The 25,673-nt window shown below is 38.5% G+C and overlaps 1 protein-coding gene across 1 annotated transcript; it reads left to right on the plus strand.

Annotated features, from left to right (window-relative positions):
• The first annotated feature begins 19,567 nt into the window (after positions 1 to 19,567).
• On the plus strand, positions 19,568 to 21,381 carry LOC147609580 (uncharacterized). The gene is made up of 6 exons (XM_086787980.1): positions 19,568 to 19,701; positions 19,798 to 20,003; positions 20,578 to 20,919; positions 21,004 to 21,067; positions 21,149 to 21,327; positions 21,377 to 21,381. The coding sequence occupies exons 1-6, from the start codon at positions 19,568 to 19,570 to the stop codon at positions 21,379 to 21,381; spliced, it is 930 nt and encodes a 309-aa protein (XP_086644106.1).
• Positions 21,382 to 25,673: the final 4,292 nt, after the last annotated feature.

The following is a 25,673-nucleotide window of genomic DNA, read 5'->3' on the forward strand; positions in this document are numbered from 1 at the left end:
ACACCAAACAAGTCAATGCAATGTGGAACTGCTGGAAACATCTATGTGTCATTACCACAAATGTCAAAAGTAGACCAGATGTAGCCAACAAATGTATGGAAGTTTGGAAAAACTCGACAATTTTTTCGAAGTCCTAAGACAACAAGTTGGTTCAAATACTTATGCAGATGATTTCAAAAAAGCAATAAATCTTTTAATAAAAGCTATCATAGATGCCTGGGGAGAAAAAGACATAACTTATTACTTGGTGAGTGTTCAGACTTATCAAAACTGTTAAAATTAAAGTGTAATTTCTTAAATTTACTAACAAAGAATTGTCTTTGTAGCATATTCTTTACTTGCATGGACCATATTTTGCTACAGAAGGACCCCTTGCAACATGGAACACACAAGGAATGGAAAAGTCTCACTATCAAGCGAGAACTTCCTTTTTTAAATGTACCAGACCTAAAGCTTAAAATCTCTGCCAAAAGACTCTACACCTAACTCAATAAGCCTGTTCTCAAAATCCTCATCTCTAAGGGAAGGTTTCTCCTCATCCACTCTTTTAAGGCACAAGGCAAGTGCATCAAGAGCAGGGATAAATGAGTGGTGAGATGTTTGCAAATCAAGTGCCAAAAACTCTTCCTTTGACTCTACTTCTGTATCAATAAAGTCTTTGGTCACCTCACAAGCTTCTGAAATTGCTGCAATACAGTAGTCTTCCCTGATATTCAAGAGACATTGAAGATAGGACAAAGGAATAAAATCTTTCTCATTTGTAAGATTCCTCCCCAGCCTCTCAAAATGTCCAGCATATTCTCCTGTAATCAATTCCCTTTTCTGAAATATAAGAGATCTTGTCTCTGCCTGTTTTGGCATAGAGAGAGAAAATATTCTAGAGAGAGAATATTCAGATTATGAATATTTTTGGATAGAAAAATAACTCATCTTATTAAAATAAGCTCCCCTGAAATAGAAATTCAAAAAGAACTTTCCAATGTGCAATTAGAATTAATTGAAAATGGATATGAAGGACCTTAGCCTAAGGGTCTAGAATTTCAGAAATTTTTGGATTATGGTCCAATTAAGGTTCCTATGGGCCAATAGCATCAATCCATGTGTAGAGAGGAGATAAATCCTATTTGTAAAAGAAGATACCCAAAAATGAGTAAATACTCACATAAGATGAAGAGTTGAATATGTACAAGGTTTATTAGTAAAAAACTATGAGTAATATCAAAAAAATGAGATAAATTGAGTATCCAAAAATGAGTAAATGCTCACATAAGATGAAGAGTTGAATATGTACAAGGTTTATTAGTAAAAAACCTATGAGTAATATCAAAAAAATGAGATAAATTGAGTATCCAAAAATGAGTAAATGCTCACATAAGATGAAGAGTTGAATATGTACAAGGTTTATTAGTAAAAAAAACTATGAGCAATATTAAAAATATGAGATATTTTGGGTATAATCATTCCATTTTGACACATATGTAAGGAAGGGAAATTCTTTAAAGGAGGTGCATATTTCACATGCTTGAATGAGTTTTAAACTCTAAAATAATGTGATATTTTTATCTCTCCTCTCTCTTGAATCAAACCAAATCAAAATGGAACCAAACCGAATCAAAAAGTAACCAAACTAGGTCCAAATCTAGTCTAAATTCAACCAAACTGAATTTAGAAAATTCTAGAATTCAGTTAGCTTTGGTTAGAGCTTCCCTCTCCTATAAATAGAACATGAGTCCTTTGAAAAAGGGAGAAGAATTTTACTATACTAGAGTTATGCTGAAATAATGCTAGTTTCTACTATTCTCTAAAATTCTCTCCAAATTGAAGAAATTGGAACTTCCCTCTTTCTTCCATCCCCATTGGTGGCTCCATCAACATACTTAACCAATTGATTGGTTGGGGGCCTCTACCGTGAACAAAGAATCAAGCAATTTGTAAGGTAAATGGTGAATTTTGATCTTTTCTATAATTTCTCAATGCTTCTCTCTTCTCAACCCCTCTCAAGCTTGAGAAGCTTAATTGGAATGGTTTTTGAATGCTATTGAGGTTAATTGATGAATGGTAGTGAAGAGTTACATAAATTGATGAATGCTATTGAAGTTAATTGATTAATGATAGTTAAGAATTACATAAATTTCCATTTATGCTTAATTCAAATGGTTTTTATGTAATTTCTCTCTCTCACTCAAGAAATGGTCATACTCATGACCCATTCTCAATCCAAATGAAGCTTTTCATAAAGCTTTTCCTTAATCCAAGATTAATCTATGCTTGAGGCCAAATTAATGGCTTTTTTCTATGCTTTTAGTTTATGTATTTCATGAATATTGATGATTCAATCCATTAGGGATTAATGATCCAATTACGGATCATTCTAATTATTTTCTTAAAGATAAGCTTTATCCCTTAGAAAAATTGAGATTTATCAGTCATAGCAGCGGAGCTATGGCAAAATTTTTATAAAAATTACTCATAAAATAATTTCATTCAAAGCATAAAAAGAGGACTTCCTACCATGTTCTAGGAATTATCATCCTAGATTAATTGAAAGATATTCATTGTAATCCTAGAGAAATTGATTTTTATATTATGCATAATTGAATTTCATGCATAGAGGTATGCATAAGAGATGAATATTTTATTATAAAAGAGTTACTTTTAGCTTAATTGAAATTCATGCATAGAGGTATGCCTAAGAGATGAATATTTTATTATAAAAGTGTTACTTTTAGCATAATTGAAATTCATGCATAGAGGTATGCATAAGAGATGAATATTTTATTATTAAAGTGTTACTTTTAGCATAATTGAATTTCATGCATAGAGGTATGCATAAGAGATGAATATTTTATTATAAAAGTGTTACTTTTAGCATAATTGAATTTCATGCATAGAGGTATGCATAAGAGATGAATATTTTATTATAAAAGTGTTACTTTTAGCTTAATTGAATTTCATGCATAGAGGTATGCATAAGAGATGAATATTTTATTATAAAAGTGTTACTTTTAGCATAATTGAAATTCATGCATAGAGGTATGCATAAGAGATGAATATTTTATTATAAAAGTGTTACTTTTAGTATAATTGAATTTCATGCATAGAGGTATGCATAAGAGATGAATATATTATTATAAAAGTGTTACTTTTAGCTTAATTGAAATTCATGCATAGAGGTATGCATAAGAGATGAATATTTTATTATAAAAGTGTTACTTTTAGCATAATTGAAATTCATGCATAGAGGTATGCATAAGAGATGAATATTTTATTATAAAAGTGTTACTTTTAGTATAATTGAATTTCATGCATAGAGGTATGCATAAGAGATGATTATTTTATTATAAAAGTGTTACTTTTAGCATAATTGAATTTCATGCATAGAAGTATGCATAAAAGATATGGGAAGTGATAAAATATGATAAGATGCATATGAGATGAGTTAGGATGTGATAAGATGAGTTAAGAAGTGATAGGATGTGTATGGGATGAGGTAAGAAGTGTATGTGATGGGATAAGATGTATATGGGTTGTGATAGGGTGAGAATATGGATGTGAATGTGGATGGGTATGTATGGATGTATGCATGTAGATGTGGATGCATGAATGTGGATGTATGGATGTGAATGAGGATATGGATGTGGATGCATGGATGTAAATGTGGATGTGTATGTATGGATGTATGCATGTAGATGTGGATGCATGAATGTGGATGTATGGATGTGAATGAGGATATAGATGTGGATGTATGGGTGTGAATGTGCATGTAGATATAGATGTATAGATGTGAATGGGAATGTGGATGTGGATGTATGTATGTATGTGGATGTGGATGTATGAATGAGGACGTGATAATGGATGTATGCATGTGGATGTGGATATGAATGTGTATGTATGAATTTGGATATGGGATGTGGATGTATAAATGAGGATGTGAAAATGGAAGCATGTAGATGTGGATGTATGGATGTGAATGTGGATGTGGATGTGGATGTACGGATGTGAATATATGATATGTGATGTGAAGGAATCTGAAGTGAAGAGATGGAAAATGAGGTGATTGGATGAGTACACATATAAATGGAATGTGGAATAAGTAATGTGGATTAATGAGGGATAATGTGGAATAAGTAATGTGGATTAATGAGGGATAATGTGAAAAAATGAGAGTTAATATAGAAACTGTATTTGTAAACTGTTTGTAAATGCTGTTTGTAAATGGCTGTTTTATGTCAAGAATGTTGGGGAAGCGTTTTGACTGTCTTGTGATTAAGGTCGTGGAGACCTAACTGATAAAGTTGCAACTGCTGAACGGAGAGTCAATGGAAGACGTCTCGCGTAGCAAAGTCAGCCGAGGTCTTGACCAGCCTCGGTTCGATTAAAATGGTGAGCTTCCGGTACGGTGGATGAGGGACCAAGGAAGCGGCCTATGAGTGAAGCGCTAGGTCACCTGCGAAGGATCCTAGAGGGTGCTGACCATACGGTACTCGGGCTCTGGGTCGCCTAGGATACCCCCGCGTGCATCGAGGAAGATATTGGAACAAGGAGTAAGAGTTGTTTTCTGAAACCGGGCATGGATCTGGTTGATTGACCTTGCTGGTCTTCAATGGATGAGTCCATGGCTCTTTATATGGATCTGTTGGTTGATCTTGCTGATCTTCAACGAGAGTCCATCTTGATAAGTGATTATATTGCCGAGTATTATGGGCTAGGAACTATTGAAACGGCCCCTGAGTGGACAGGTGGTGAGCATTCTAGTTGCCAATGATGCCATAGATACTCTGATGAAGGAATGATGGAAAATTTGAGAATCAACGGGATAATTTGGAAGACTGTGATCAGTGGTACTATGGTTTCATTAAAGGATTGTTTTAAAGTTAGCTGATGCTAAGAAAAAGGCAATTTCATATTGGGTGTGTAAGTGGTGTGCCTAATTTTATGTTTGCATGAACTTCCGGCTAGGGGGCCTTGGAACTCTTTTCCTTGGTACTCGGGACAAAACCTAACCAAATTCCAAATTGGATCCAATCACTACAGTGGTTGGGCGGTTGGCTAACCCATGGGATCGGATGGGGTTAGGCTGGACTGATGGATCCGTAAATCGAGGCTCAATTTCTGTTATTACGATAGATAAAGTAAATCCCGGATAGTAATTGTTCTATGGATAGGAATCAACGGCTGTGCCTCTTGAATGGGGAAAAAAGCGTTATTCCAATGATCCAAGTGCAAGTTTCTTCTTTAATCCGGACGAGTACCTTTATAGGTGCAATCGAATCAGCTTGATCAGTAATGGTCTTGACTACGTTAGAGTAAAAAGTTATCCTGGTGGAATCGCCCGTGCTTTCCGGGTAAGGGAAGTTTTTCCGAGTCCGGTTTTGGAAAAACCAACGGATTAGTCTCTTGTCTGGATATCCGTGGACGAGGCCCCAAATGTGGGACCCCTGTCCCGCGCGAGAAGTGCTACTTCCGCTGCTAGTACCCCGAATCTGTTGCTCGGTGGGAACAGAGGGATCTCACATCATTGATATAGAAGAAAGGAAGGCTTGGAACAGTAACAGAGGATTCAGATATGCTTGCTTCCTCTAAGGGCTCTTCAGTAACAGTGAAAGCCCTAAATTCAGCAACATCAAGATTTGCACTTTCTTTCTCCTCAGCTTGAACATCAATTTCTTCCTCTTCTAAAATCTCACTTTTCTCTAGCTTTGAGACTGTGGTGACATTTAAGTTTTCTTCCTCCTTCTCTGCATCAATATCTGATTCTTGCTCTTTATCTTTTATTTCTGCTCTCAAAAATAGAAAGAAAAGAAAGGAGACATCTTTGAAGACAAGGTTACAAAGCTTCTTATGAATTGGACAAGAAATGGATGAAGGGCATGTGAAAGAGATTCTATTTGAAAATCTACTGAACCTCTTTGTAACTTTGGCTTTCTCCACTGACAGCTGAGTAAAATCTGTAAGGTGACAAAAATCATTGTCTCCGATATGAAAACAATGACCTTCAATTGACATTTCAAATTGTTTGTACTCCTCTTCAAGAATGTCCTTAAGCTTCATCAAAACATGTGAAAGAACAAACCTTGGATTGAATATCTCCACTGCATCTGCGTATACCTTCATGTCATGACCATCTTGCAAAATAGCATTCAAGAGTCTTTCACTTAGGCTTTCTTCAACAAGTTCATGTCTTCCCTCAACACTTTTACTCATTGTGATATTTGAGAAAAATGCTGGAACAATTCTGAAGAAGACTTGGAAGTCACTATATGGCAGAGCCCGAACTAAGCGAAAATAAGTAGTCCAAAATATTTGGAATGCTTCTATCGCTTGGTACGGGCTTTGGTAATTTGAAGGTTCAAAAAAGAGAGAGAGAGTTTTTGCAAAATAGAGCTTGCAAAATAGAGGCCGACTAAGCGAAAATAAGTGGTCCAAAAGTAAAGGAATGTTTCTATCATCTGGTGCGGGCTTTGGCAAAAAAAACGAGAGAGAATTTTTGAGAATATCTGACGGAGCACGTGGAGCATGGCAAAAATACCTTAAATAGTGACCGTTCATGCCACGTGGCAAAAATGATTGCATGACACGTGTATCCAATGGTCCTATGTACGACGGATTCGAGGTATAAAAATTTAATTTTCTTGAAAACATTTCTATTTTTCAGTGACACGGAATCAAGCGAAATTGCTCCTCCGAAATTCCCGGAATCTCCTTTTACCCTTCTCACCCATATCAAGCGATAACGCTCATCCGAACATCTCGGACCTTCTTCATCGCTTGGTTCCGGATCCTCCCCTATCACTTGGAAATTCCCCGAATGAAGCGATTGAGCTATTCCAATGCTTTTGGAAGCTTTTCATCGCTTAGTTCCATCTTTTGTAGTCTCAGCCCGAATCAAGCGATAGAGCTAATCCAAACAATTCGGATCCACCCCATCGCTTAGTTCGGGCCTTTGTTAGTTTTTTTATCTCAATTCACAAATCACCCCGATCGGGTCTATTCTTTTTCTTTAACTTCAATGGCGAGGACAAAACAGACTGCAAGGAAAGTCTACGCCCCTTTGGAGACTGAAAAAGCTCAAGACAAACCAGGATCTTCCAAAGAGCCGGTTGTCGATGAAAAACAAGAAAGGCCTCCTCCAAAGCCTCGTGCTAGGGCAACAGCAAGAAAGAGATTAAACTATCAGGTGAAGTCACTAAGAGAGATCAGAGCGGCACAGAAATCTACTAATCTTCTCATCCCTCGACTGCCATTTATGCGGGTTGTCAGGGACATATCAGAAAGGTTAGTTGGCAGAATGAGAAACACAAATCTTGATAAAGTCCGATGGGAGTCACAGGCCCTTATGTGTCTTCAAGAGGCTGCTGAGGATTTTTTGATCGACTTTATGAATGATGGATACATTGCTGCTGCATTTGCTCATAGGATCACTCTCATGAGCAAAGATTTTGTGCTTGTGTCCAGACTTAGATACAAGTTTGACAAAACTTTGGAACCCATTCCAAGTCAAGATATGAGGGCTTTTGAAATTTTAAATATTCCTCCAGCAAGACAACCCAAACAATCAATTGTTATTGAAGATGTTTCGCATACTTATAGTACAAGAAAAGCTCAAGATATTAAAGAAGAAGTGGAGAAAGAGAGAGAGCAGGAGAAGATTACAGAGGATGCCATTCTTTCTCAGCAAGCTGAAATTCTTCATGCATCCAATTCAGAACTTTATCAGAATGTAATAGGTCAAATGATAGTAGATGTCTCCATGCATGGAGAGGATGAGGTTTATTGTGACATTGCCCCTGAAGACACAAGTATGCTTGTGAATCATAATATTGAGATATCTGACACAGTCCTCTTCATCTGTCTAAGGTTTGTGTGGATTTCCTTTTGCTTTCTTGATGAATTTCTCAGATTCCATATTTTATTGATATGTTTTGTTTATGTCTCCAGATGTCTTATGAGGGATCTTCCTGACTCAATGGCTATGCAAGTGACCATTCTTGATCCCCTTGTTACACAATGCCTTTTCAATAGGCAAGGGGATCTTGCAAGTTTTCTAAAGCACTTTGATATGCTGACATGCAATTACATTATATACCCTTATGTTGAAGTGTAAGACTCACACTCAATTATCTTTTGTCCATCATTACAATATTCACAACTAATTGCAGTATTCATTTTATCACAGAGGCCATTGGAGTCTTATTATCTTCAATCTATTGGATAGAGATGTAATCTTTATGAATTCTTTAGCATCCATTCATGGGAGAAGTAAAATGTAAGAATCAACTTTACCATGGTTTATGTTCTAGAGCAATATTTTGTAAGTTTTCAATTGTTTGGTTGACCCTCAATATTTTATGCTTGCAGTGCTGCCAAACTTATCCGAGTTTTCTAGGTTCCACCTATGAAGACTACAAACTTGAAGATTTTAAGTACTACAATCAAGAAGTTCCTTTGCAGAAAGACTCAACATCTTGTGGATGGATGGTGCTTGCTAATGCTTGGAGATATCTTGAGTCAAGATTTAGAATGACAACACTTACTGTAAGTTCATGTAATAATAGCATTGATTGATTGGGTCAATACATTTAATGACTTTCTCATATTAAGAAATTTTATCATTTTCTTTTGCCTTAGTTGCATGAATATCCAGGTTCTTGGGTAAGTTGGGTAAGGGAGAAGGCAGTGTCTATGGTTTTGGAAAGATCTATCAATCCAGTTGATCCTGATTCCCCCTTTCCACCTGAGAAAGGAGCCAAGGGTACAACTTCAAAGAAAAGAAAAAAGGAGGAGAAGAAAAGCCATGTCAAGGATGGCTCATCCAAAAAGAAAAAGACCTCTGCCAAAGAGAAGAAGGAAAGAAAGAAGAGCCCTACTAAGAGCAAATCTTCCAAGGGGAAAAAGAGCACTACTAAAGAGAAGACCCATTCTAAAGGGAAGAGCCCTCAGGCTACAGAGAAGAGCCCTCAGGCTACAGAGAAGAGCCCTAGCCCTCCTGCTAAAGAGAAGAGCCCTAGCCCTCCTGCTAAAGAGAAGAGCTCTTCACCAGCTCAAGAGAAAACTCATACCAAAGAGAAGACCCTTGTCAAAGAGAAAACCCCAATCAAAGAGAAGACCCCTGTCAAAGAGAAAACCCCAATCAAAGAGAAGACCCCTGTCAAAGAGTGCTACTAAAGGTCTCACTCACCACTGAAATTTAAAATTCAGAAGCGTCGTTCATCCAACAAAGAAAGTAAGAGGGCAAACGTTGGCTCTCCATTCAATTTCTTTTTCATGTTCCCCAAGAAGACTGCCAAGTCTCCAAAGCCAACCTCCAAAGAACCTTCTCCAAAACCAGACCCCACTGCCAAATCTCCCTCTCCAACACCTAAAGATCTCAGAGAAGAGCCCAACTTACCACCAGTTGAGGAATCCACTGCAAAGTCTTCCTTTCCAACACCTCAAGAGCTCAAAACACCAAAACTTGAACCTCAATCAGCCAAATTTGATCGAAGCAAACAGAAGAGAGAAAGATTCTCTAAAGATCCAGGGTCATCCCATGCCAAAAAAAAGTTGATTTTGTTGAGTGATTCCACAAATTGGCTTTTGTTTTGTTCATTTTGTCCATATGAACACACCCTTTTTGGGACTATATTCTGTACTTAAATTCAGTATCAACAATTTGATATTCAACTGTTAAACCTTGTTTTGTGTTGCGAACAATATGTTGACCATTTTTGTGAAGAAGTCAAGACAAAATTTAGCAGAATATATTGATTACATTATTGGAGAAATCCTTTTCAACTTAACAAACTTGCCCTTGTTGCAAGTGGCTCAAATACAACATTTTTTGGGGGAAGACATGTGATGCATGAGGTTACACTCTCCATCCTTGTACTAACAACAATATCATCTACTTTGAATCTATATTCAGGTGATGTTTCGTCCAGAAACTCAAGCGACTCTCTTACATGTTGTAGTCTCCAGTTTGATGTTACTATAAGGTTCCTAGGATCTATGAATGGATGGACTATGATGTTAAATTCAAACTCTGGACAATTCTCTTCAGAATCCAAAGGGACCCAACTACCAAGCTTGCTTTTCCATCTCCTATAGTCATAGCCCAAAACTAGGGATTGACGACATAGTTGGTATGAGAGGGTTTGATTTTTTTGCGAGCTTTATTTGGCGATCTTTTTGGAGATAAGATAGTTTTATGTGAGCTTGTAAGAAAAATGATACATTTTGGTGAGCTTTTATATAGTAAGTATTTATGAAAGAGAAATAAATACATTCACATACATACATACATATATACATGTATATTCTCAAACACACCTACCTGCCTACCTGCCAGCCTACCTGCCTACCTACCTGCCTGCCTACCTGCCTACCTGCCTACCTACCTACCTACCTACCTACCTATATTCATTCACATACATACATACATATATACATGTATATTCTCATACACACCTACCTACCTACCTACCTACCTGCGTGCCTACCTACCTACCTACCTACCTACCTACCTTCCTACATATATACATACATACATGCATGCATACATACATACATACCTACATACCTACCTTCCTACATATAAACACACATTTTATGTCCAAGAAACTTAAATATAGGCACAAAAATACCTATCTATGTACCTTTCTTCCAATGTTTATTTCAACACAAGTAAAAACAAGTATACCTGGCTCATGTTTTCTTACAAAAAGATTGAGTTCACATTTCCTTACAAGAAGATATCTGGTTGGTATAACTCCTTTACCATAGCGTCGCAAGCTACCTACAATAAGACTTTAGAGTACGTGACAGTATACTCCATCCCAAAGCAAGACAAAAATAATATTGGTTCAAATTTTCTTACAAAAAGATTGACTTCACATTTCCTTACAAGCTTAAGTAAGCACAAACATGGAAGGCTTGATTAAAGCTTAAGTAGGCACAAACATGAGAGGCTTGATTAAAGCTTAAGTATAGGCATAAACAGGCTTGATTAAAGCTTAAGTATAAGCACAAACATCCTTGCTTCGAGGACGTGATAGTATATTGTCCACTTCCTCTGGTGATAGTGTCGGTTGATGCATTACCATATCCTCATTCTTATGTAATCCCAAAACTCGCAAGAAGACAAAATAGATATGCTTACATGCAACGTAAGACTTTCCTCTAGATTCTCTTTGCACGAAATCAGGACATGTACACCAAGGTTGTACCTTGATGTGTATAAAATAGTCCTCTCCACTCTCACATGCCAAATGAAAAATAGAGTAGGGGGATGGCTACATTGCACTCTCATTAAGCACTGTCGCTGTCACGGCCTCGGCACTACCAATCCTCTTTTCTGCTTCTTTGGAAATCCAATGCCTCCACTTGGTTGATCTCTTTGTATTTTGTGTAGCATCATGTGGCCTCTTGTCATTTTCTTTGTTGCCCGCTGCTTGTGTGGATGTTTCTCCCACCCCCGACACAAAAGGTTCTTCATGAGTAACATCTAACTTGAACCCTGCCTTTACTAATTTATCTACCTCTTGGCTGGTTATGTTGGTCCCAACATCCACTTTCCACGTATCTGGGTATGATGGCTTGTATATTATGTTTGGATCTACATGCCATGTGTGTGAAACATCTGAAGGACAAAACCACATCATTTGAGCCTTTGGCCCTCCCAGACTAGGATGTCGTCGCTCTGAGTAGAAGCTAGGGGCAACAACTCCAATAGAGCTTCCCTGTATGTATGAGTTGCACTTAAGTCTTCCATCAATACCTCCCAAACATTTGACTTTTGAGTTCAATGGGGTTCGTCTAATGGCCCACATTGTGCGTCCAACGGCCTCTTCCTTTATATGCATTTGTCCTCCGCTCATTGTGCCATAATGTTGTTTAGGCTCTTCATGTCCGACTTCTTTGTTTCCTCCAGTCATTGGACTTTTTGGTCCTCCCCTTGAAGCGGGACTTGCTGCACTGTTTGTTCTAGATCTATCTCCAAAACTTACTCTTCTTGCTGTTCCCCGGTTTTGACGATGTCTGCTCTGCATGACATAACCTGGACGATGTGAGCATTGGTCTACTTCCGTGGTCCTCACCCTCTTCCGTTGAATAGTCTCCTTATCTCCATGTAGAGGCCTTGATTCCTCATACATAGGAGTATTAGCTACTGTTTCATGGACCATGCAAGCCACTTGTGGTGGTGTTAGTCTTGACCTTGCTGCTACCCTATCCAGCAACTTGCTCAAGCTTGGTCCCTCACCTTTGTGCTTCCCCATCTGATATGCATATTGCTTTGCACTTTGTAGTAAAGTGTTTGCCATATCTGAAATGCACGCATCATACAAGCTAACCTTTTCCTTGTATCCTTCACCAGCAAGCCAACTCCCATGTACACTTTCAGATAAGTTTGTTCGAGGGGTTTGTGCTAAATCCACCGAGCTTAAGACCACCTGCACACAAGAGGTTTCATACAAGAATTCATAAAATTGACTCCAATGCAAATGCATCCATACAACATATCAGTTCTCTATAAAATTTCTCACCCTTGACATGAGGTTGCCCCAATGTGCTATTCGTACTTCCCACCAACTCATCCACGTATCCATCACTGATAGTTTTCCCTCATGAACATGTCCATTTCTCCACCACTCACGAATCTCTTTACTTTTTAAGAAAGCTGACTCCTTATTGGTTGCCAATCTCCATTCTTCACACAAGTCAATATGGTGTTGTCGACTTTCTGCCTTCACGCATTGTTTAGCATGCTTCATCAAACTTTGTTTCCAATGGAATAAGCACGTTCGCTCCCTGTCCTCCATAATGTTGTGCGGACCCCCATTGAAAACGGTCCTAACTGCACACCAATTAGACCCTGCTTCATCAGCCATAAACCCATAGAAGTGTGCGGGTGCATAACCGCATTGCTCCATTGTGCTATTCAGCATTTCCCAAAATAGTACTTGGCTTTTTGTATCCTCCTCCTTCATTTCGCATGTGGCAATTGTCAACAGCTCTTGAACACTATAAGATTTTGGAGATAATTTTTTCAGTCAGCTATCATTCAAGGTAAATGAAAGAAATGAAAAAATTGGAGTTCGTAGTCTCACCTTGGGTCGTAAACATGACAAGCCATTGTTGACCAACCAAAAACTCGATGAGTGTGATCAAACAAAACCTAGGACTTTGACAAGTCACCTCCACTGTCACACCGCATGCGATTCACCAAGTCCACGCCTGATGCTGGTCCTCGCAAAGACATCTTAAAGACATAACATTTGTCATCAGGGCCACCTTGTCCTGGGAAACGGCTACCTTGTATAAATGAATAGCAAGATCTTCTCTGTATAAGAAGGATGCTATCAAAGCCCTCTCCTGCTGGCATCAATTTTCTTTTCTCCTGGGATACAATGCGTCTAAACCTAAAAAATATAATTTCACAATAAAGAGAGGACCAAATGTAGAAAAATACTTCCAAATATAATTAAGTTATAGAGTGAATACTCACCTCTGGTTTTCCACAAGAGGACTCAACTCCTCCAAAAAATTGCAGAGCTCATGATCCCCAATACTTGTAGGTAGCTCATCATTTTGATTCATCATGGAGGAAAATAGCATATCCTTCACAATATCCATCTGTATTTTTCGAGGACCAGCACTTCTCTGGGTTTTCAGCACTTGAGAAACAAACATTTTCACACGCTCCAACATTGACCTTGAAGTTCCTGGCTGAACTGGATGTTCATGCAGCCCAGTGTGGAGCATCATTCTTGTAATAGTTGTGTCACGAGGCATTACGTAATACACAATACATCTACACACTTGCACACAATGTGCAGTTTTGCGACAAAAGTGACAAACTATTTTAGATTTCTCATCCTCTGTCAAAAGTCCAATTGCAATCTTTTTTGTCAGATGTCCATGAAAGAAGGTGTTGTTATACCTTTTATTGTTCAAGTAAAAAGGACAGCTGAGCCTATGGCACTCCAAAGTACCAACACAATAGCTAATACGCACGGTACAACTTACAGACATGTTTGATGTTACTGGACGTGTCCATAGGTGACCATCATATTTTTGCTCCATTCCATCCATATTTGCTATTTTGCCATATGTTGGTGGAAACTCTAGGATGGAATCACCATCATAATGTCTTGGCACCTCCTGGACTTGGATGACTCGAGTAACTTTTTCCAACAATGAACGCAGAAGAGAAGGTTGCTCCTTCTTACGAAGAACCGAAAGTATACTCTCTGAAGCAATACATTCATCTTCAGAGATCTTGTGCTTTGAACCTTTTGGATTGCTTGTGCCTTCACCTGGTTGCAAAATAGTTGCTGAGCCATTCAAGTCACTCTCAGAGGAGGAGCTCGAGATATGAACATGGGTGTTTTGTGTCCCTAATTCTTCATCCACTAAACTCTCCAAATGTCGGACATCTTGGGCAATGTCGTCAGCACTAGAATCAAGACTATCAGCAGCACAAAGAGGACTACATTGTAGCATATATGTTTTACTTCGAGAAATATCTATGAAGTAGTTTTTATTGCCCTCCATATCATAATGAGCGATGATTTCCTGTAGGCTTCCATCGGTCCTAGTAGCTTTCACTCCAGAAAGGGCGTGTGAAGAAGGCAAAAACCCTTGTAGATATCCGTGACTGACAAGCGTGGTCTGGTGGAGAAGTATTAAAGTTTGAGATTTTTTGCTACTGCCATCAAGCTCCCACTCAAAGGTAACAGTGTGCTCCATAGGGAAGGCAATATGAAGATGCAGAAAGGACAGGAGAGACGAAAATGTGAAACAGAAAGGATAGGAGAGACGAAAATGTGAAATGAAAATATAAAAACGAAGGAACATGTGGAGCAATCACGATTGAGAATGAAGGAGGTTGAAATGATAAAACAAGGTGGAGCAATCACGATTGAGAATGTAGGTGGTTGAAATGATAAAACAAGGTGGAGCAATCACGATTGAGAATGACCACGATCAAATTTTTTTATAAAAAATATACAAATATATATGTATCTACAAATATATAAAAAAATACACAAATATATACATTTATTGATTCTAAGTGTTATTTTAATAAAAAGCTTATCTCTTTGTAAATACACACACACACATGTTTATATTTATATTATTATATTGTATAAATTCTAGGCTAAGAACCCCGGATGGGGATATATGTAAATACACATACACACATGTTTATATTTATATTATTATATTGTATATATTCTAGGCTAAGAATCCCCCGACGAGGATATATGTATTTTAGTGTGTGTGTGTATTTACAAAGAGACTAGTCTTTTACTTATTTTAGGATATACAAATATATTAGATTATATATCTAGTAGGCTACACACACAACACACATTTATTAACATCAATATATATATACATATTTAAATAGCCTAAACTATAAAATGTACGTGTGTACAATAAAACACTTATAGCTTAATACATTTTTAGATATATATATGTGTGTGTGTATATGTATCTATTTTTAGGCTAAGTATGTTTTAGGCCACACACACATATGTGGTGCTTAGTTTAAAGGGTACACGAAGAAAAGAGATATTTAGGGTACATGAAGGATACTTTCAACTCAGCAAGCAGGCAGACGAATGCAAGAGAAGAGGTGAGTTTTTTTTTCATTTCTCGATTTTTCTCTGTTCTTCTTTTCTGTGCGCCGGCAGCGGCTTCGTTGGAGGTGTACGTTGTTGCTTTCGTAGGCGGTGACGGTGTTGAGGACGTCCAAGTTGTGGCGTAGGCGGAGACGATGTTGAGAAGGTCTTTTGTGAGGAGACGGGGGCAGCGCTGGCCGCAACGCCTCCATCGCCTCTCCTCCAGCATGTCCACTCCCCCGGCAGAGCCTGGGGATGGTCTGCGCTAGACCATCCCCAGGCTCTGCCGGGGGAGTGGACATGCTGGAGGAGAGGCGATGGAGGCGTGTATGAGTAGAGGTTGAGCCGGTGGCGTTTGAGTAGGTGGAGGTGGTGCAGGAGGTGGAGGCGTCGCTGGGCAAAGACACATGCGTCGCTGGGCGAAGATACAGGCGTCGCTGGACCTTAATAAGCCATGCTCTTGCATTTCCACCCCCCCGGCAGAGCCGGGGGATGGTCTGCGCTAGCGCAGACCATCCCCCGGCTCTGCAGGGGGGGTGGAAATGCACGAGCGACCATTGATCTCTTGCGTATTCTGAAAACATTGATATTTTTTTTTTATCTCTAACGTATCTCTTGCGACCATTGCATTTGGAAGGTTTCGCTTACCCAATCGTTTGGAAGGTTCTCTGCAGAATTCGAGCAACAATTTTTTCCAGTGATATTTTTCTTTATCTCTAGCGTATTCTGAAAACATTGATATTTTTTTTTTATCTCTAACGTATCTCTTGCGTATTCTGAAAACATTGATATTTTTTTTTATCTTTAACGTAACTCTTGCGACCATTGCATTTGGAAGGTTTCGCTTACCCAATCGTTTGGAAGGTTCTTTGCAGAATTCGAGCAACAATTTTTTCGAGTGATATTTTTCTTTATCTCTAGCGTATTCTGAAAACATTGATATTTTTTTTTTATCTCTAACGTATCTCTTGCGTATTCCTTATCTCTAGCGTAGGCGGGTATCTCTCCTTATGTCTAGCGTACGCGGGTAACAATGGTTGAGAACTCTCCTTATCTCTTGCATTTGGAATGTTGCTCTCTCGAATGCAGGTGTAGGGACTATTGGGGCACAATATTGTGCATTGGCGCTCTAGAAAAAGAGGGCACACATTGCCTGGGGTGGAAGCATCAAGATGTACATAGGAGAGGGGAGGTGGGTGGGTGGGCACCTAAAGGAACCTAAATGTTAGGTACCTTATGTTTACATTTTCCTATAAACATTAAGTACTTTAGTTCTACCACAACCTTTAGCCATATAATATATACATAGCATAGAGGTCATGTGAATTTATACACAACATAGAATTTTTTAACTTCCATTCAAATGTTAGATACCTTAGGCTTACCTTTACGTTCATTGAAATGTTAGATACCTTAGGCTTACCTTTACGTCCTTAGGATTAGCACCTTTACTCCCATTCAAATATTAGATACATTAGGCTTACCTTTACTTCTCCCAATAGGAATAGGAAACTTTAAAGCACAAGCTCACACAACAGAGAGTCGTGTAAGTCCCATTTGAATGGTGCATTTCTTGTACGCATTGCTTGAACATATGGCACAATGAATTTGAGCTCACATTTGGCTATGGATCATCGTAATGATGATGACGAAGAAATGAGCAGACGAGTTCGGGTGCATTTCTCAGTAGTAAGGCTTGCATAATGGTTCTTGCACCTGCACGTCCTTCTACGCTTATATCATGGTCCTCTCGGATGAAACACTGCAATGGGTTTGCATCACTGCCACCATGAACAGCCAATATATATTAGCTCCTTCAATGGCTCTTGTATTAAGCTAGGAAGCTCAGGTTTATTGGTTTCTCCTCAAAAATGTGCACTCTAACCAGAAGAGCCGTGGCTTCACTTCATGTCTATGCTATTCTCTCTCTCCCCACACACACACACACTAGTAGGAGATGTTTGTGTGTGAGGTTGATGTTTTCCTATATACATGAAGTAGGGTTTATGTGTGATTCAGCTCAAACTTTTTGCTACTCATATTCAGGGCAAAAGAAAGGAAGATGGCTCCAAGAAAAGCAGGAAAACAACAGGCAAAGACTAAGAAAGGTATATGATGTGAATAGCCAAGATTCTATTGAGATTGTGTTTTATTGTTTTAGATATGCTTACTTGGGCTTGGTGTGTGTGTCTTACAGACAACAGGGGATACTCACTAAGATCTGGGCGTGTTTGTTTGACTCTTAGCGAGGAAGCTCAATCACGGACACCTTTGTCCTCACATGTATCTCCTGTTAGAGAGGAAACAGAAGCGCATAATTCTCTTGGTCATGAGGAAGAAGTGCTTGTGTTGGAGAACGAAATGAGCTCACCTCCTCCAACTCACACGGAGATTCCTGAATCTAGTACTGGTCAAGGGGAGACCCATAGAAGGCTTCTTGGAAAATCTATTGAATTGGGATTGCTTGGTGATGTATTCACTAAGTTTTTTGTGCAACGCAATTCCTCTACCCCATTGGTCCCTTTATGCAGGCTGATTCCAAATGAATCCATCCGTACAGTTTCTACCCAACTTGAGGTGTTTCGTGATTCTTTTGACTGCCATGGTTATGTCGAAGCATCTCCTCCTTTTTTAGTTTCACTTACACGTCCAGGAAGCTCTATGTATTTCGCGGTCACACAAATAGACTTGCAAGAATGGGGACCAAACTGGGTGGTACAACATGACAGATTTGAGGATGAAATCAGAGGAACTGAGTGGGAGGATCTCAGTGGTAAGAAGTTTCTTGTATGGGATGGCAATCATCGTGTGAAGGCATGGATGTCTCGAGTGCGCGAAGGTATGTTCTTTTGAATGTCATAGAGTGATTTTATGCAACATTAAAAGTAATATATTGTAATATCTTTATTTTGCTTTCTCTAGCTTGGTCTCATAGCCCCTCACGCCATGTCCGGGTCAAATGTCAATTTTTGGTTGTGGACAAGAAGCAAGAAGGAGAATTGCTATTGGCTTTGCGATCTCAAAATGAGTAAGTGATCTCTCTCTACTTAATTATGGACATTGTGAAGTCATAGTTAAGTTCTTAGCTCATTGTGACTCTTTACAACACAGATTGGTGCGCACTAGTGTTACACCCACATTGTCACATGAGATCTTCATGTTTCAACGATTTGGAATGGCAGACAAATCATCCATATTGGACTACCTTGGTGAAGACGTAAGGAGGTGGGCTTTAATGGAGCTTAGTTTGGAGCGACGAAGTGGAGAGCAATGGTACAATGCTCCAGCTACAATCTTGGCACAGCTTGTGTGGAAGGTAGTGTTTGCATTTCCCATCTTTTATTAATAAACGGATTATCAATGTTTTTTAATCGTGTGAGTGATAATGAGTCCTTTTCGTTATACGTAGACACCGTTTGAAAATGCGGTGAAGCAAGCTATATCATGCATTGATAGACGTGCCATGGGGTTGCAAGAATATGAGACAAAATGTGAGAAAGCCAGACGTGGTGTAGAGCAAACATTTCGAGATAGAGCGTACAAGATGCTCATAATTGCAAACCCATCCAATGGTGATGCATTCTTTCAACTCGTATATAACTATGATTGGTCCAAGAAGGGATTGGTTGCTTTGACCAAAGAAAAGCTCTACACAGTCGCCATATCTCGGATTTCAACTCAAAGGTATGTCACATGTCAATAAACCTCCCTTAACATAAACTAACCTTAATATCTAATCTCTTATGGTTTTGGTATGATGCTGAAATAGGAAGACGGAATTGCTTCAAATGCTTATGACCGGGAGGGCAAAGGACAAGGTAATTTCAGAGATGTTTGGGGATAACAAAAAGACGTTGCTGCATATGCAGAAAGAGTTGTATTGGGAAGAGCTAATAGGGGAGGCAGACTCTATTTTGGAGGGTTTATTGGTATATGATGATGTTGTCTACATCCCACCATTTATGCAATGGGTGCAAGAGGAGCGATCGAAACACATACCATGGGCCTTCCATGAGGTGTGGGCAAAGATTGGAAAAGTAAAGGAAGGCCAAAAGCAACCTGAGGTGGAGAATGCCGCAAAGAGGGTTGTCTATAGGTATATATCTTCTAATGCCATTACATTTTTGTAGAAAATACATATACGCTTTTAAAAAAATATTTTAGTACTGTTTGTTTTATTTTGGACATGTAGGTGGGTGCAGCTACTCATTGGCCAAGGTCTAATGGACGAAGAGACGGAAGCAATCAAAGAATGGGTAGATCCAAATTCCTCGGAAACAATGTACCCGAAGGAATGGGTTGAGAGAGGGGTTTCTGATTGGGAATTTAAGAGATGTCCTTGGTGGTTGGACTATCCTCTAAATCATGTGCCTCCAAGTGAGGAGCTCCTAGAAAAAGGTACTTTTTTGCTTTCTACTGAATTATATGCATGTTTATGTAAACCTTCCTACCTATACATATGTAAACTATCCATATGCATATACATATCAGATACATATACATACAGATATATACATATACAAATACATATGTATATACATATGTATATATACATATGCATACATAAATACATACCTACATACATACACTAAATTCCTACATACATACAAAGTTCATGTTACATTTAAGATTTGGCATGTTAGATTTTAAAGAAACATTGTTAAGTTTTGATATATACATACCTACATACATATACATATAAATAGATACATATACCTACATACATATACATACACATACATATACATAGACACATGCCTACATACATATACATACCTATACATATACATAGATACATACCTACATACATATACATATACATATACATATACATATACATATGCATATACACATACACATACATGTACATATACATATACATAGATACATATACATCTACGTACATATACATATACAAAAAGGTATGGGGATTTTTACCTTTTTACTAATTATCTTGATCTATTTCTTGAAGAATTTAAGAATTGCCAATCTGAGCTTGAAAGAGAGCCCCCAACTCAAGAAGACTCTAGAATACCTTCCCCACAGCCAACAATCTTGACCCAGTCTCCAGTAGTTGGATCCTCGCGCGTGGCCCCAAAACCATCCACACCACTGTCACGAGTGCCACAATCACACCAAGAGCATACATCTACATCATCTCAAGTGCAACGTGAGAGGCGAACAAAGAGACGTCTTGACATTATGCATGATGTTCAAGAGGGAGACCCCACAAATGAAGATCAAGAGAGAGACCCTCCAGAGCATCTTCAAGAGGGGGAGGTGTCAGGACAACGTGACATCATGGACATGACTAGTAAGAGTACTTTCCATTGCAAATTTATTTTGAGAAGTGTGTGCTTTCGAAATGCATCTCATTTTTTGTCTTGTTTACTTGCAGGTGAGAGATGTTTTTCACACATATTGCTGGTAGACATCCACACTCTTTCGGAGGGCTCAGATAGGTTAAAAAGAATAATTTCACCATATAATTAGTTTTCCAAGTTGTACTTACCAAAACCAAACATCATAAATCTTTTATGTAGTGTGGAAGAATTCTTGATGAAGATTCCCAAGGCTCTATCTCATAGAGGTGCTCCCTCAGATACAGTGGCTCGCCTCGTATGGGCTGACTTTCCTACAGGTTTACAGGTTGTTGATGTAGATACAGATGGGTGTCCCTCATGGAATCAAGTTTCTTCATCATTGATACGTGCCACACTCAGTTTTGTTGGTTTGTTTGTGGCTGATGAGGGTTGGTTTGTGTGTTTGAGTCTAATGGATCAACTTCCTAAAATATATTCCATGGGAAAGAAAGTTGGATTGGTCATGCATCGAACAATGTCTGTTCATGTGGAATCAAGTTATTTGTATGACAATGGAGAACGGGTAAGTCATAATCTCTGAAATATTTCCCTTTGTGTATACATGTTATGTGGTATGGATATCCAAACATAATGTTTTCTCGTTATGGTAGGTGGATACATTGGCGCTTAGTATGTTCTATCGAGTAAATTGCCATGTCCCTATTATTGATCGTGAGGCTGGGCAAAATGTTTCAAAGAAGTTATTCAATGCTCAACGAAATTTCATTTTTGAGAAGAATAAGAAGCATCCATTCCAACGCACAATGGTCTTGGAGCGCTACATTCGAGGTGGTGCAGAAAGATCTCCTATGTTCTTTAGGTGAGATAATTTTCATTCTGGTCATTTTCATAGCTACTTTTTCAAAATACTTAGATGCACGTTTATGATTGTATTTCATTGTAGGTGGCTAGTGGAGACCTTCTCAAGTGAAGGAGATAGTGTCTTGGACGTTTTTGCAGGATGTGGAGGCTTGGGACGTGCATGCCAAGAGTTAAAAAGGCACTATATGGGGATAGAGAATGACATGGAGGTAGCCAAAGCATGTCTAGGAGGTTTCTCATTAGGTCGGGATGACATGTAGAAGAATGCTATAATTAGAATGCTATAATTTGTGGATCAAAAGACTTTGTATTCGAGATTGTCATGGTTTGGAAGTTTAAAGATCGATATATATATTTTTGATCTTTAAAAGATTGTGTTTTATATTTAAGTAAGTAAGAAAGTATGTATGTATGCAATGTATGTATATATGTTAGTGCTGCGTAGGTGGCTCTTGTATATATGTATGTATGTATATGTATATGTATGAGGTGTATGAATTTAGGTAGATATATGTATATATATAATTATATCAATAAGTATGATGTGGATCAAAGACTTTGTAATCGAGATTTTCATGGTTTGGAACTTTACAGATCGATATATATATTTTTTATCTTTAAAGGATTGTTTTTTATATTTAAGTAAGTAAGAAAGTATGTATGTATGTATGTATGTATATATGTTAGTATGTATGTAGGTAGCTCTTGCATGTATGTATGTATATGTATATTTTGTATGTGTATATGTATGAGGTGCATGAATTTAGCTACATATATGAATATATGTAATTATATCAATAAGTATGATGTGGATCAAAAGATTGAAATTTATATTGTTGATCTTTCAAAGCTTGTTATTTATATGTAAGTAAGTTCTTGGTCCTTTACAAAGCTCATAGTAAGTTCATGGTCCTTTGCAAAGCTCGGACTCCTTGTTCATTGCTCCAAAAAGCTCGGCAAAAAAAGCTCGCAAAAAAAAATCCCCCGGTATGAGATAGACATAGAATTTGGGCTTACTCTACAACTTCTATTGTCGCCAATATGAAAAGTTTCCTTGGTACTCCATCCTTCTCCAAGTACAGTGTCCAAATCAGTCGTAGATAGTCTTCTATTAAGCCACATCGTTCTTGTCCTCTCCAATTCCATTGTATTGAAACATGCCACAAAGACATGTATAGGCAAGAACCATTGAATTTTTATCCTTCTTGAAATCCTTCCAGGAGACATAGCTTTAAGAATATCATCTTTGATTTTGGATTTGAAGCTTGTTATTGTATTTGGATCAGGAACTTCCCATTCGAGTAACATTAATGTGGGAATAGGTATGTCATATAATTCTCCATGAACACCTTCTCTTGATGGAACCCTGTATTCTGCAAAATACACAAATATATCCCCACTGATTTGTAAAATGAAGGTGGTTTGTCTGCATACATTACATCTGTAATCTCCTTGTGAATTGCTTTGAATGTGCCACTTAAGCTCTCAACAGGCTGCCACTCCACAGCTGTTGATGGAAAGATAACTGAAATTAAACAAACAACAAATATATCAGAAGGAGAAATATTGTGTTGTATCAAATAGATAAAGTTTTGTTAAATTACAGTAAGAATGGAGAATTGGATGTTCATCCAAGTTCAACACCATGTCTTTGGCCATGTAGACATGTTGAACTTTTGCAAGCCAGCCATTGTCGGTCACTTTGAAGGCAAGAACACGACCTTTTCAATGGGATTTCACTTCATTTCGCTTGGTTCTTTTCACCCTGTGGGCACCTTTGCAAGAGGGAAGCATTGTTACCCAATCATTCACACGAAAAGACATGGGTTTCCAAACACCATCCTCTCTGGTATTATGAAAATCACAAGAAGTTATATTATGAGAAGGAAGACGTGAGGACGCCATAGAAGCTCACAGATGAGAGAAAAATAGTGAGTCTTTTGAAAATGCAAAGAAAGGAGAATAAGCCATATGCCAAAATGGAGGGAAGGTGGAAAAGGGAATGAGCCATACCAAAATGGAGGGAAGGTGGAAAGTAGACGTTTGAAAAAATTTGGTGATTTGTCATTAATAGCGTTGTTTTCAGAGCCTGAAAAGAGAAGATTTCGTATCTTCCTGCTTGATTTTTTGAAATATAAAATGGAACAAGATGTCACTATTTTGGACCCAAACTTTAATGTTAGCCATCGTAAACGTCTAAATTAAGCCGTTTTAGCCATTCGCCACTAAAATAAAACCGTTAAGAAGACATTTAGAGGAGACAAGAATGTCATACTTTTGTATACGTGTCAATTCACAATTGGACAATTTCTTAATCCTTAGATTAACAAACAGCCCTTTTCTAGCCGTTTTTGGCCCTAATGAATTGATATCTTTCATTTTCAATTTTGTGCATATTTTGATGGTTTCTCAATGGTAATTTGCCGGCTACCCCAATAACAGCATTCTATCTTTAAATATAATGGTTTTACTTGATTTAGGGTACACACTATGAGATCCCTGTCCCCGCTGCGCAACAGATTCGGGGTGCTAGCAACGGAAGTAACACATCTTGCGCAGGGCAGGGTCCCACCCTCAGGGCCTTGCCCACGGATATCCGGACAGGTGACTAATTCCTCGATTCTTCCAAACTGAACTCGGAAAAACTTCTCTTGTCCAGAAAGCACAGACGATTCCACCAGGATAACTTTTCACTAACGTAGTCAAAAGCCTTACTTAACTGAACTGATCTGACCGAACTCGTAAGTTCCATAGTCAGATTCAAGGGACAGATTGCACTTGGATCATAGAGACCAATGCTTTTTTCCTCATCGAGACGCACAGCCGTTGATCCTTTTTCCATAGAACAATTTTTGTCCGGGATTTACTTCATCTATCGAACTAAACAGAAATTAAGTCTTGATTTACGGATCCATCAGTCCAGCCTAACCCCATCCAGTCCCATGGGTTAGCCAACCACCCAACCACTGTAGTGATGGGATCCAATTAGGAATTTGGTTAGGTTTTATCCCGGGTACCAAGGAAAAGAGTTCCTAGGCCCCCTAACCGGATGTTCATGCAAATTTAACTCCTGTCACACCACTTACACACCCAATATGAAATTGCCTTTTTCCTAGATTCAAATGTATTTAATTCAATCATTTAAAGAAATCATAGTGTTACTGATCATAAACTTCCAAGTATCCGGTTGAATCTTAATTTCCAATCATTCCTTCATCGGAGTATCTATGGCATCATTGGCAACTAGAACGCTCACCACCTGTTCACTCTAGGGCCTTTTTTATAGTTCCTAGCTCATAGTACCCGGTAGATAATCACTTATAAAATCAAGATGGAATCCTCGTTGAAGATTAGCAAGATCAACCAACAGATCCATATAAAAAAGCCATGGACTCATCCATTGAGGACCAGCAAGGTCAATCAACCAGATCCATGCCCGGTTTCAGAAAACAACTCTTACTCCTTATTCCAATATCTTCTAGGACGCACGTGTGGGTATCTTTGGCGACCCAGAGCCCGAGCACCGTATGGTCAGCATCCTCTAGGATCCTTCACAGGTCACCTAGTGCTTCACTCATAGGCCGCTTCCTTGTTCCCTGTACTACCGGAAGCTCACCATTTAAATTGAACCGAGGCTGGTCAAGACCTCAGCCGACCTTGCTACGTGAGATGTCCTCCATTGACTCTCTGTCTTAGCAGTTGTAACTTTATCAGGAAGGTCTCCACAACCTGAATCACAAGATGGTCAAAATGCTTCCCCAGCATTCTTGACATAAAACAGTCATTTACAAACAGGTCACAAATACAGTTTCTATATTGAACTCTCGTCTTTCCACATTAATCCATATTATTTAATCCAATTCCAATTCATATGTGTATCCAT

The sequence above is a fragment of the Cibotium barometz genome, chromosome 51 (assembly GCF_041138505.1).
Source record: "Cibotium barometz isolate CiBa-2024 chromosome 51, ASM4113850v1, whole genome shotgun sequence".
Taxonomy (NCBI): Eukaryota; Viridiplantae; Streptophyta; class Polypodiopsida; order Cyatheales; family Cibotiaceae; genus Cibotium; species Cibotium barometz.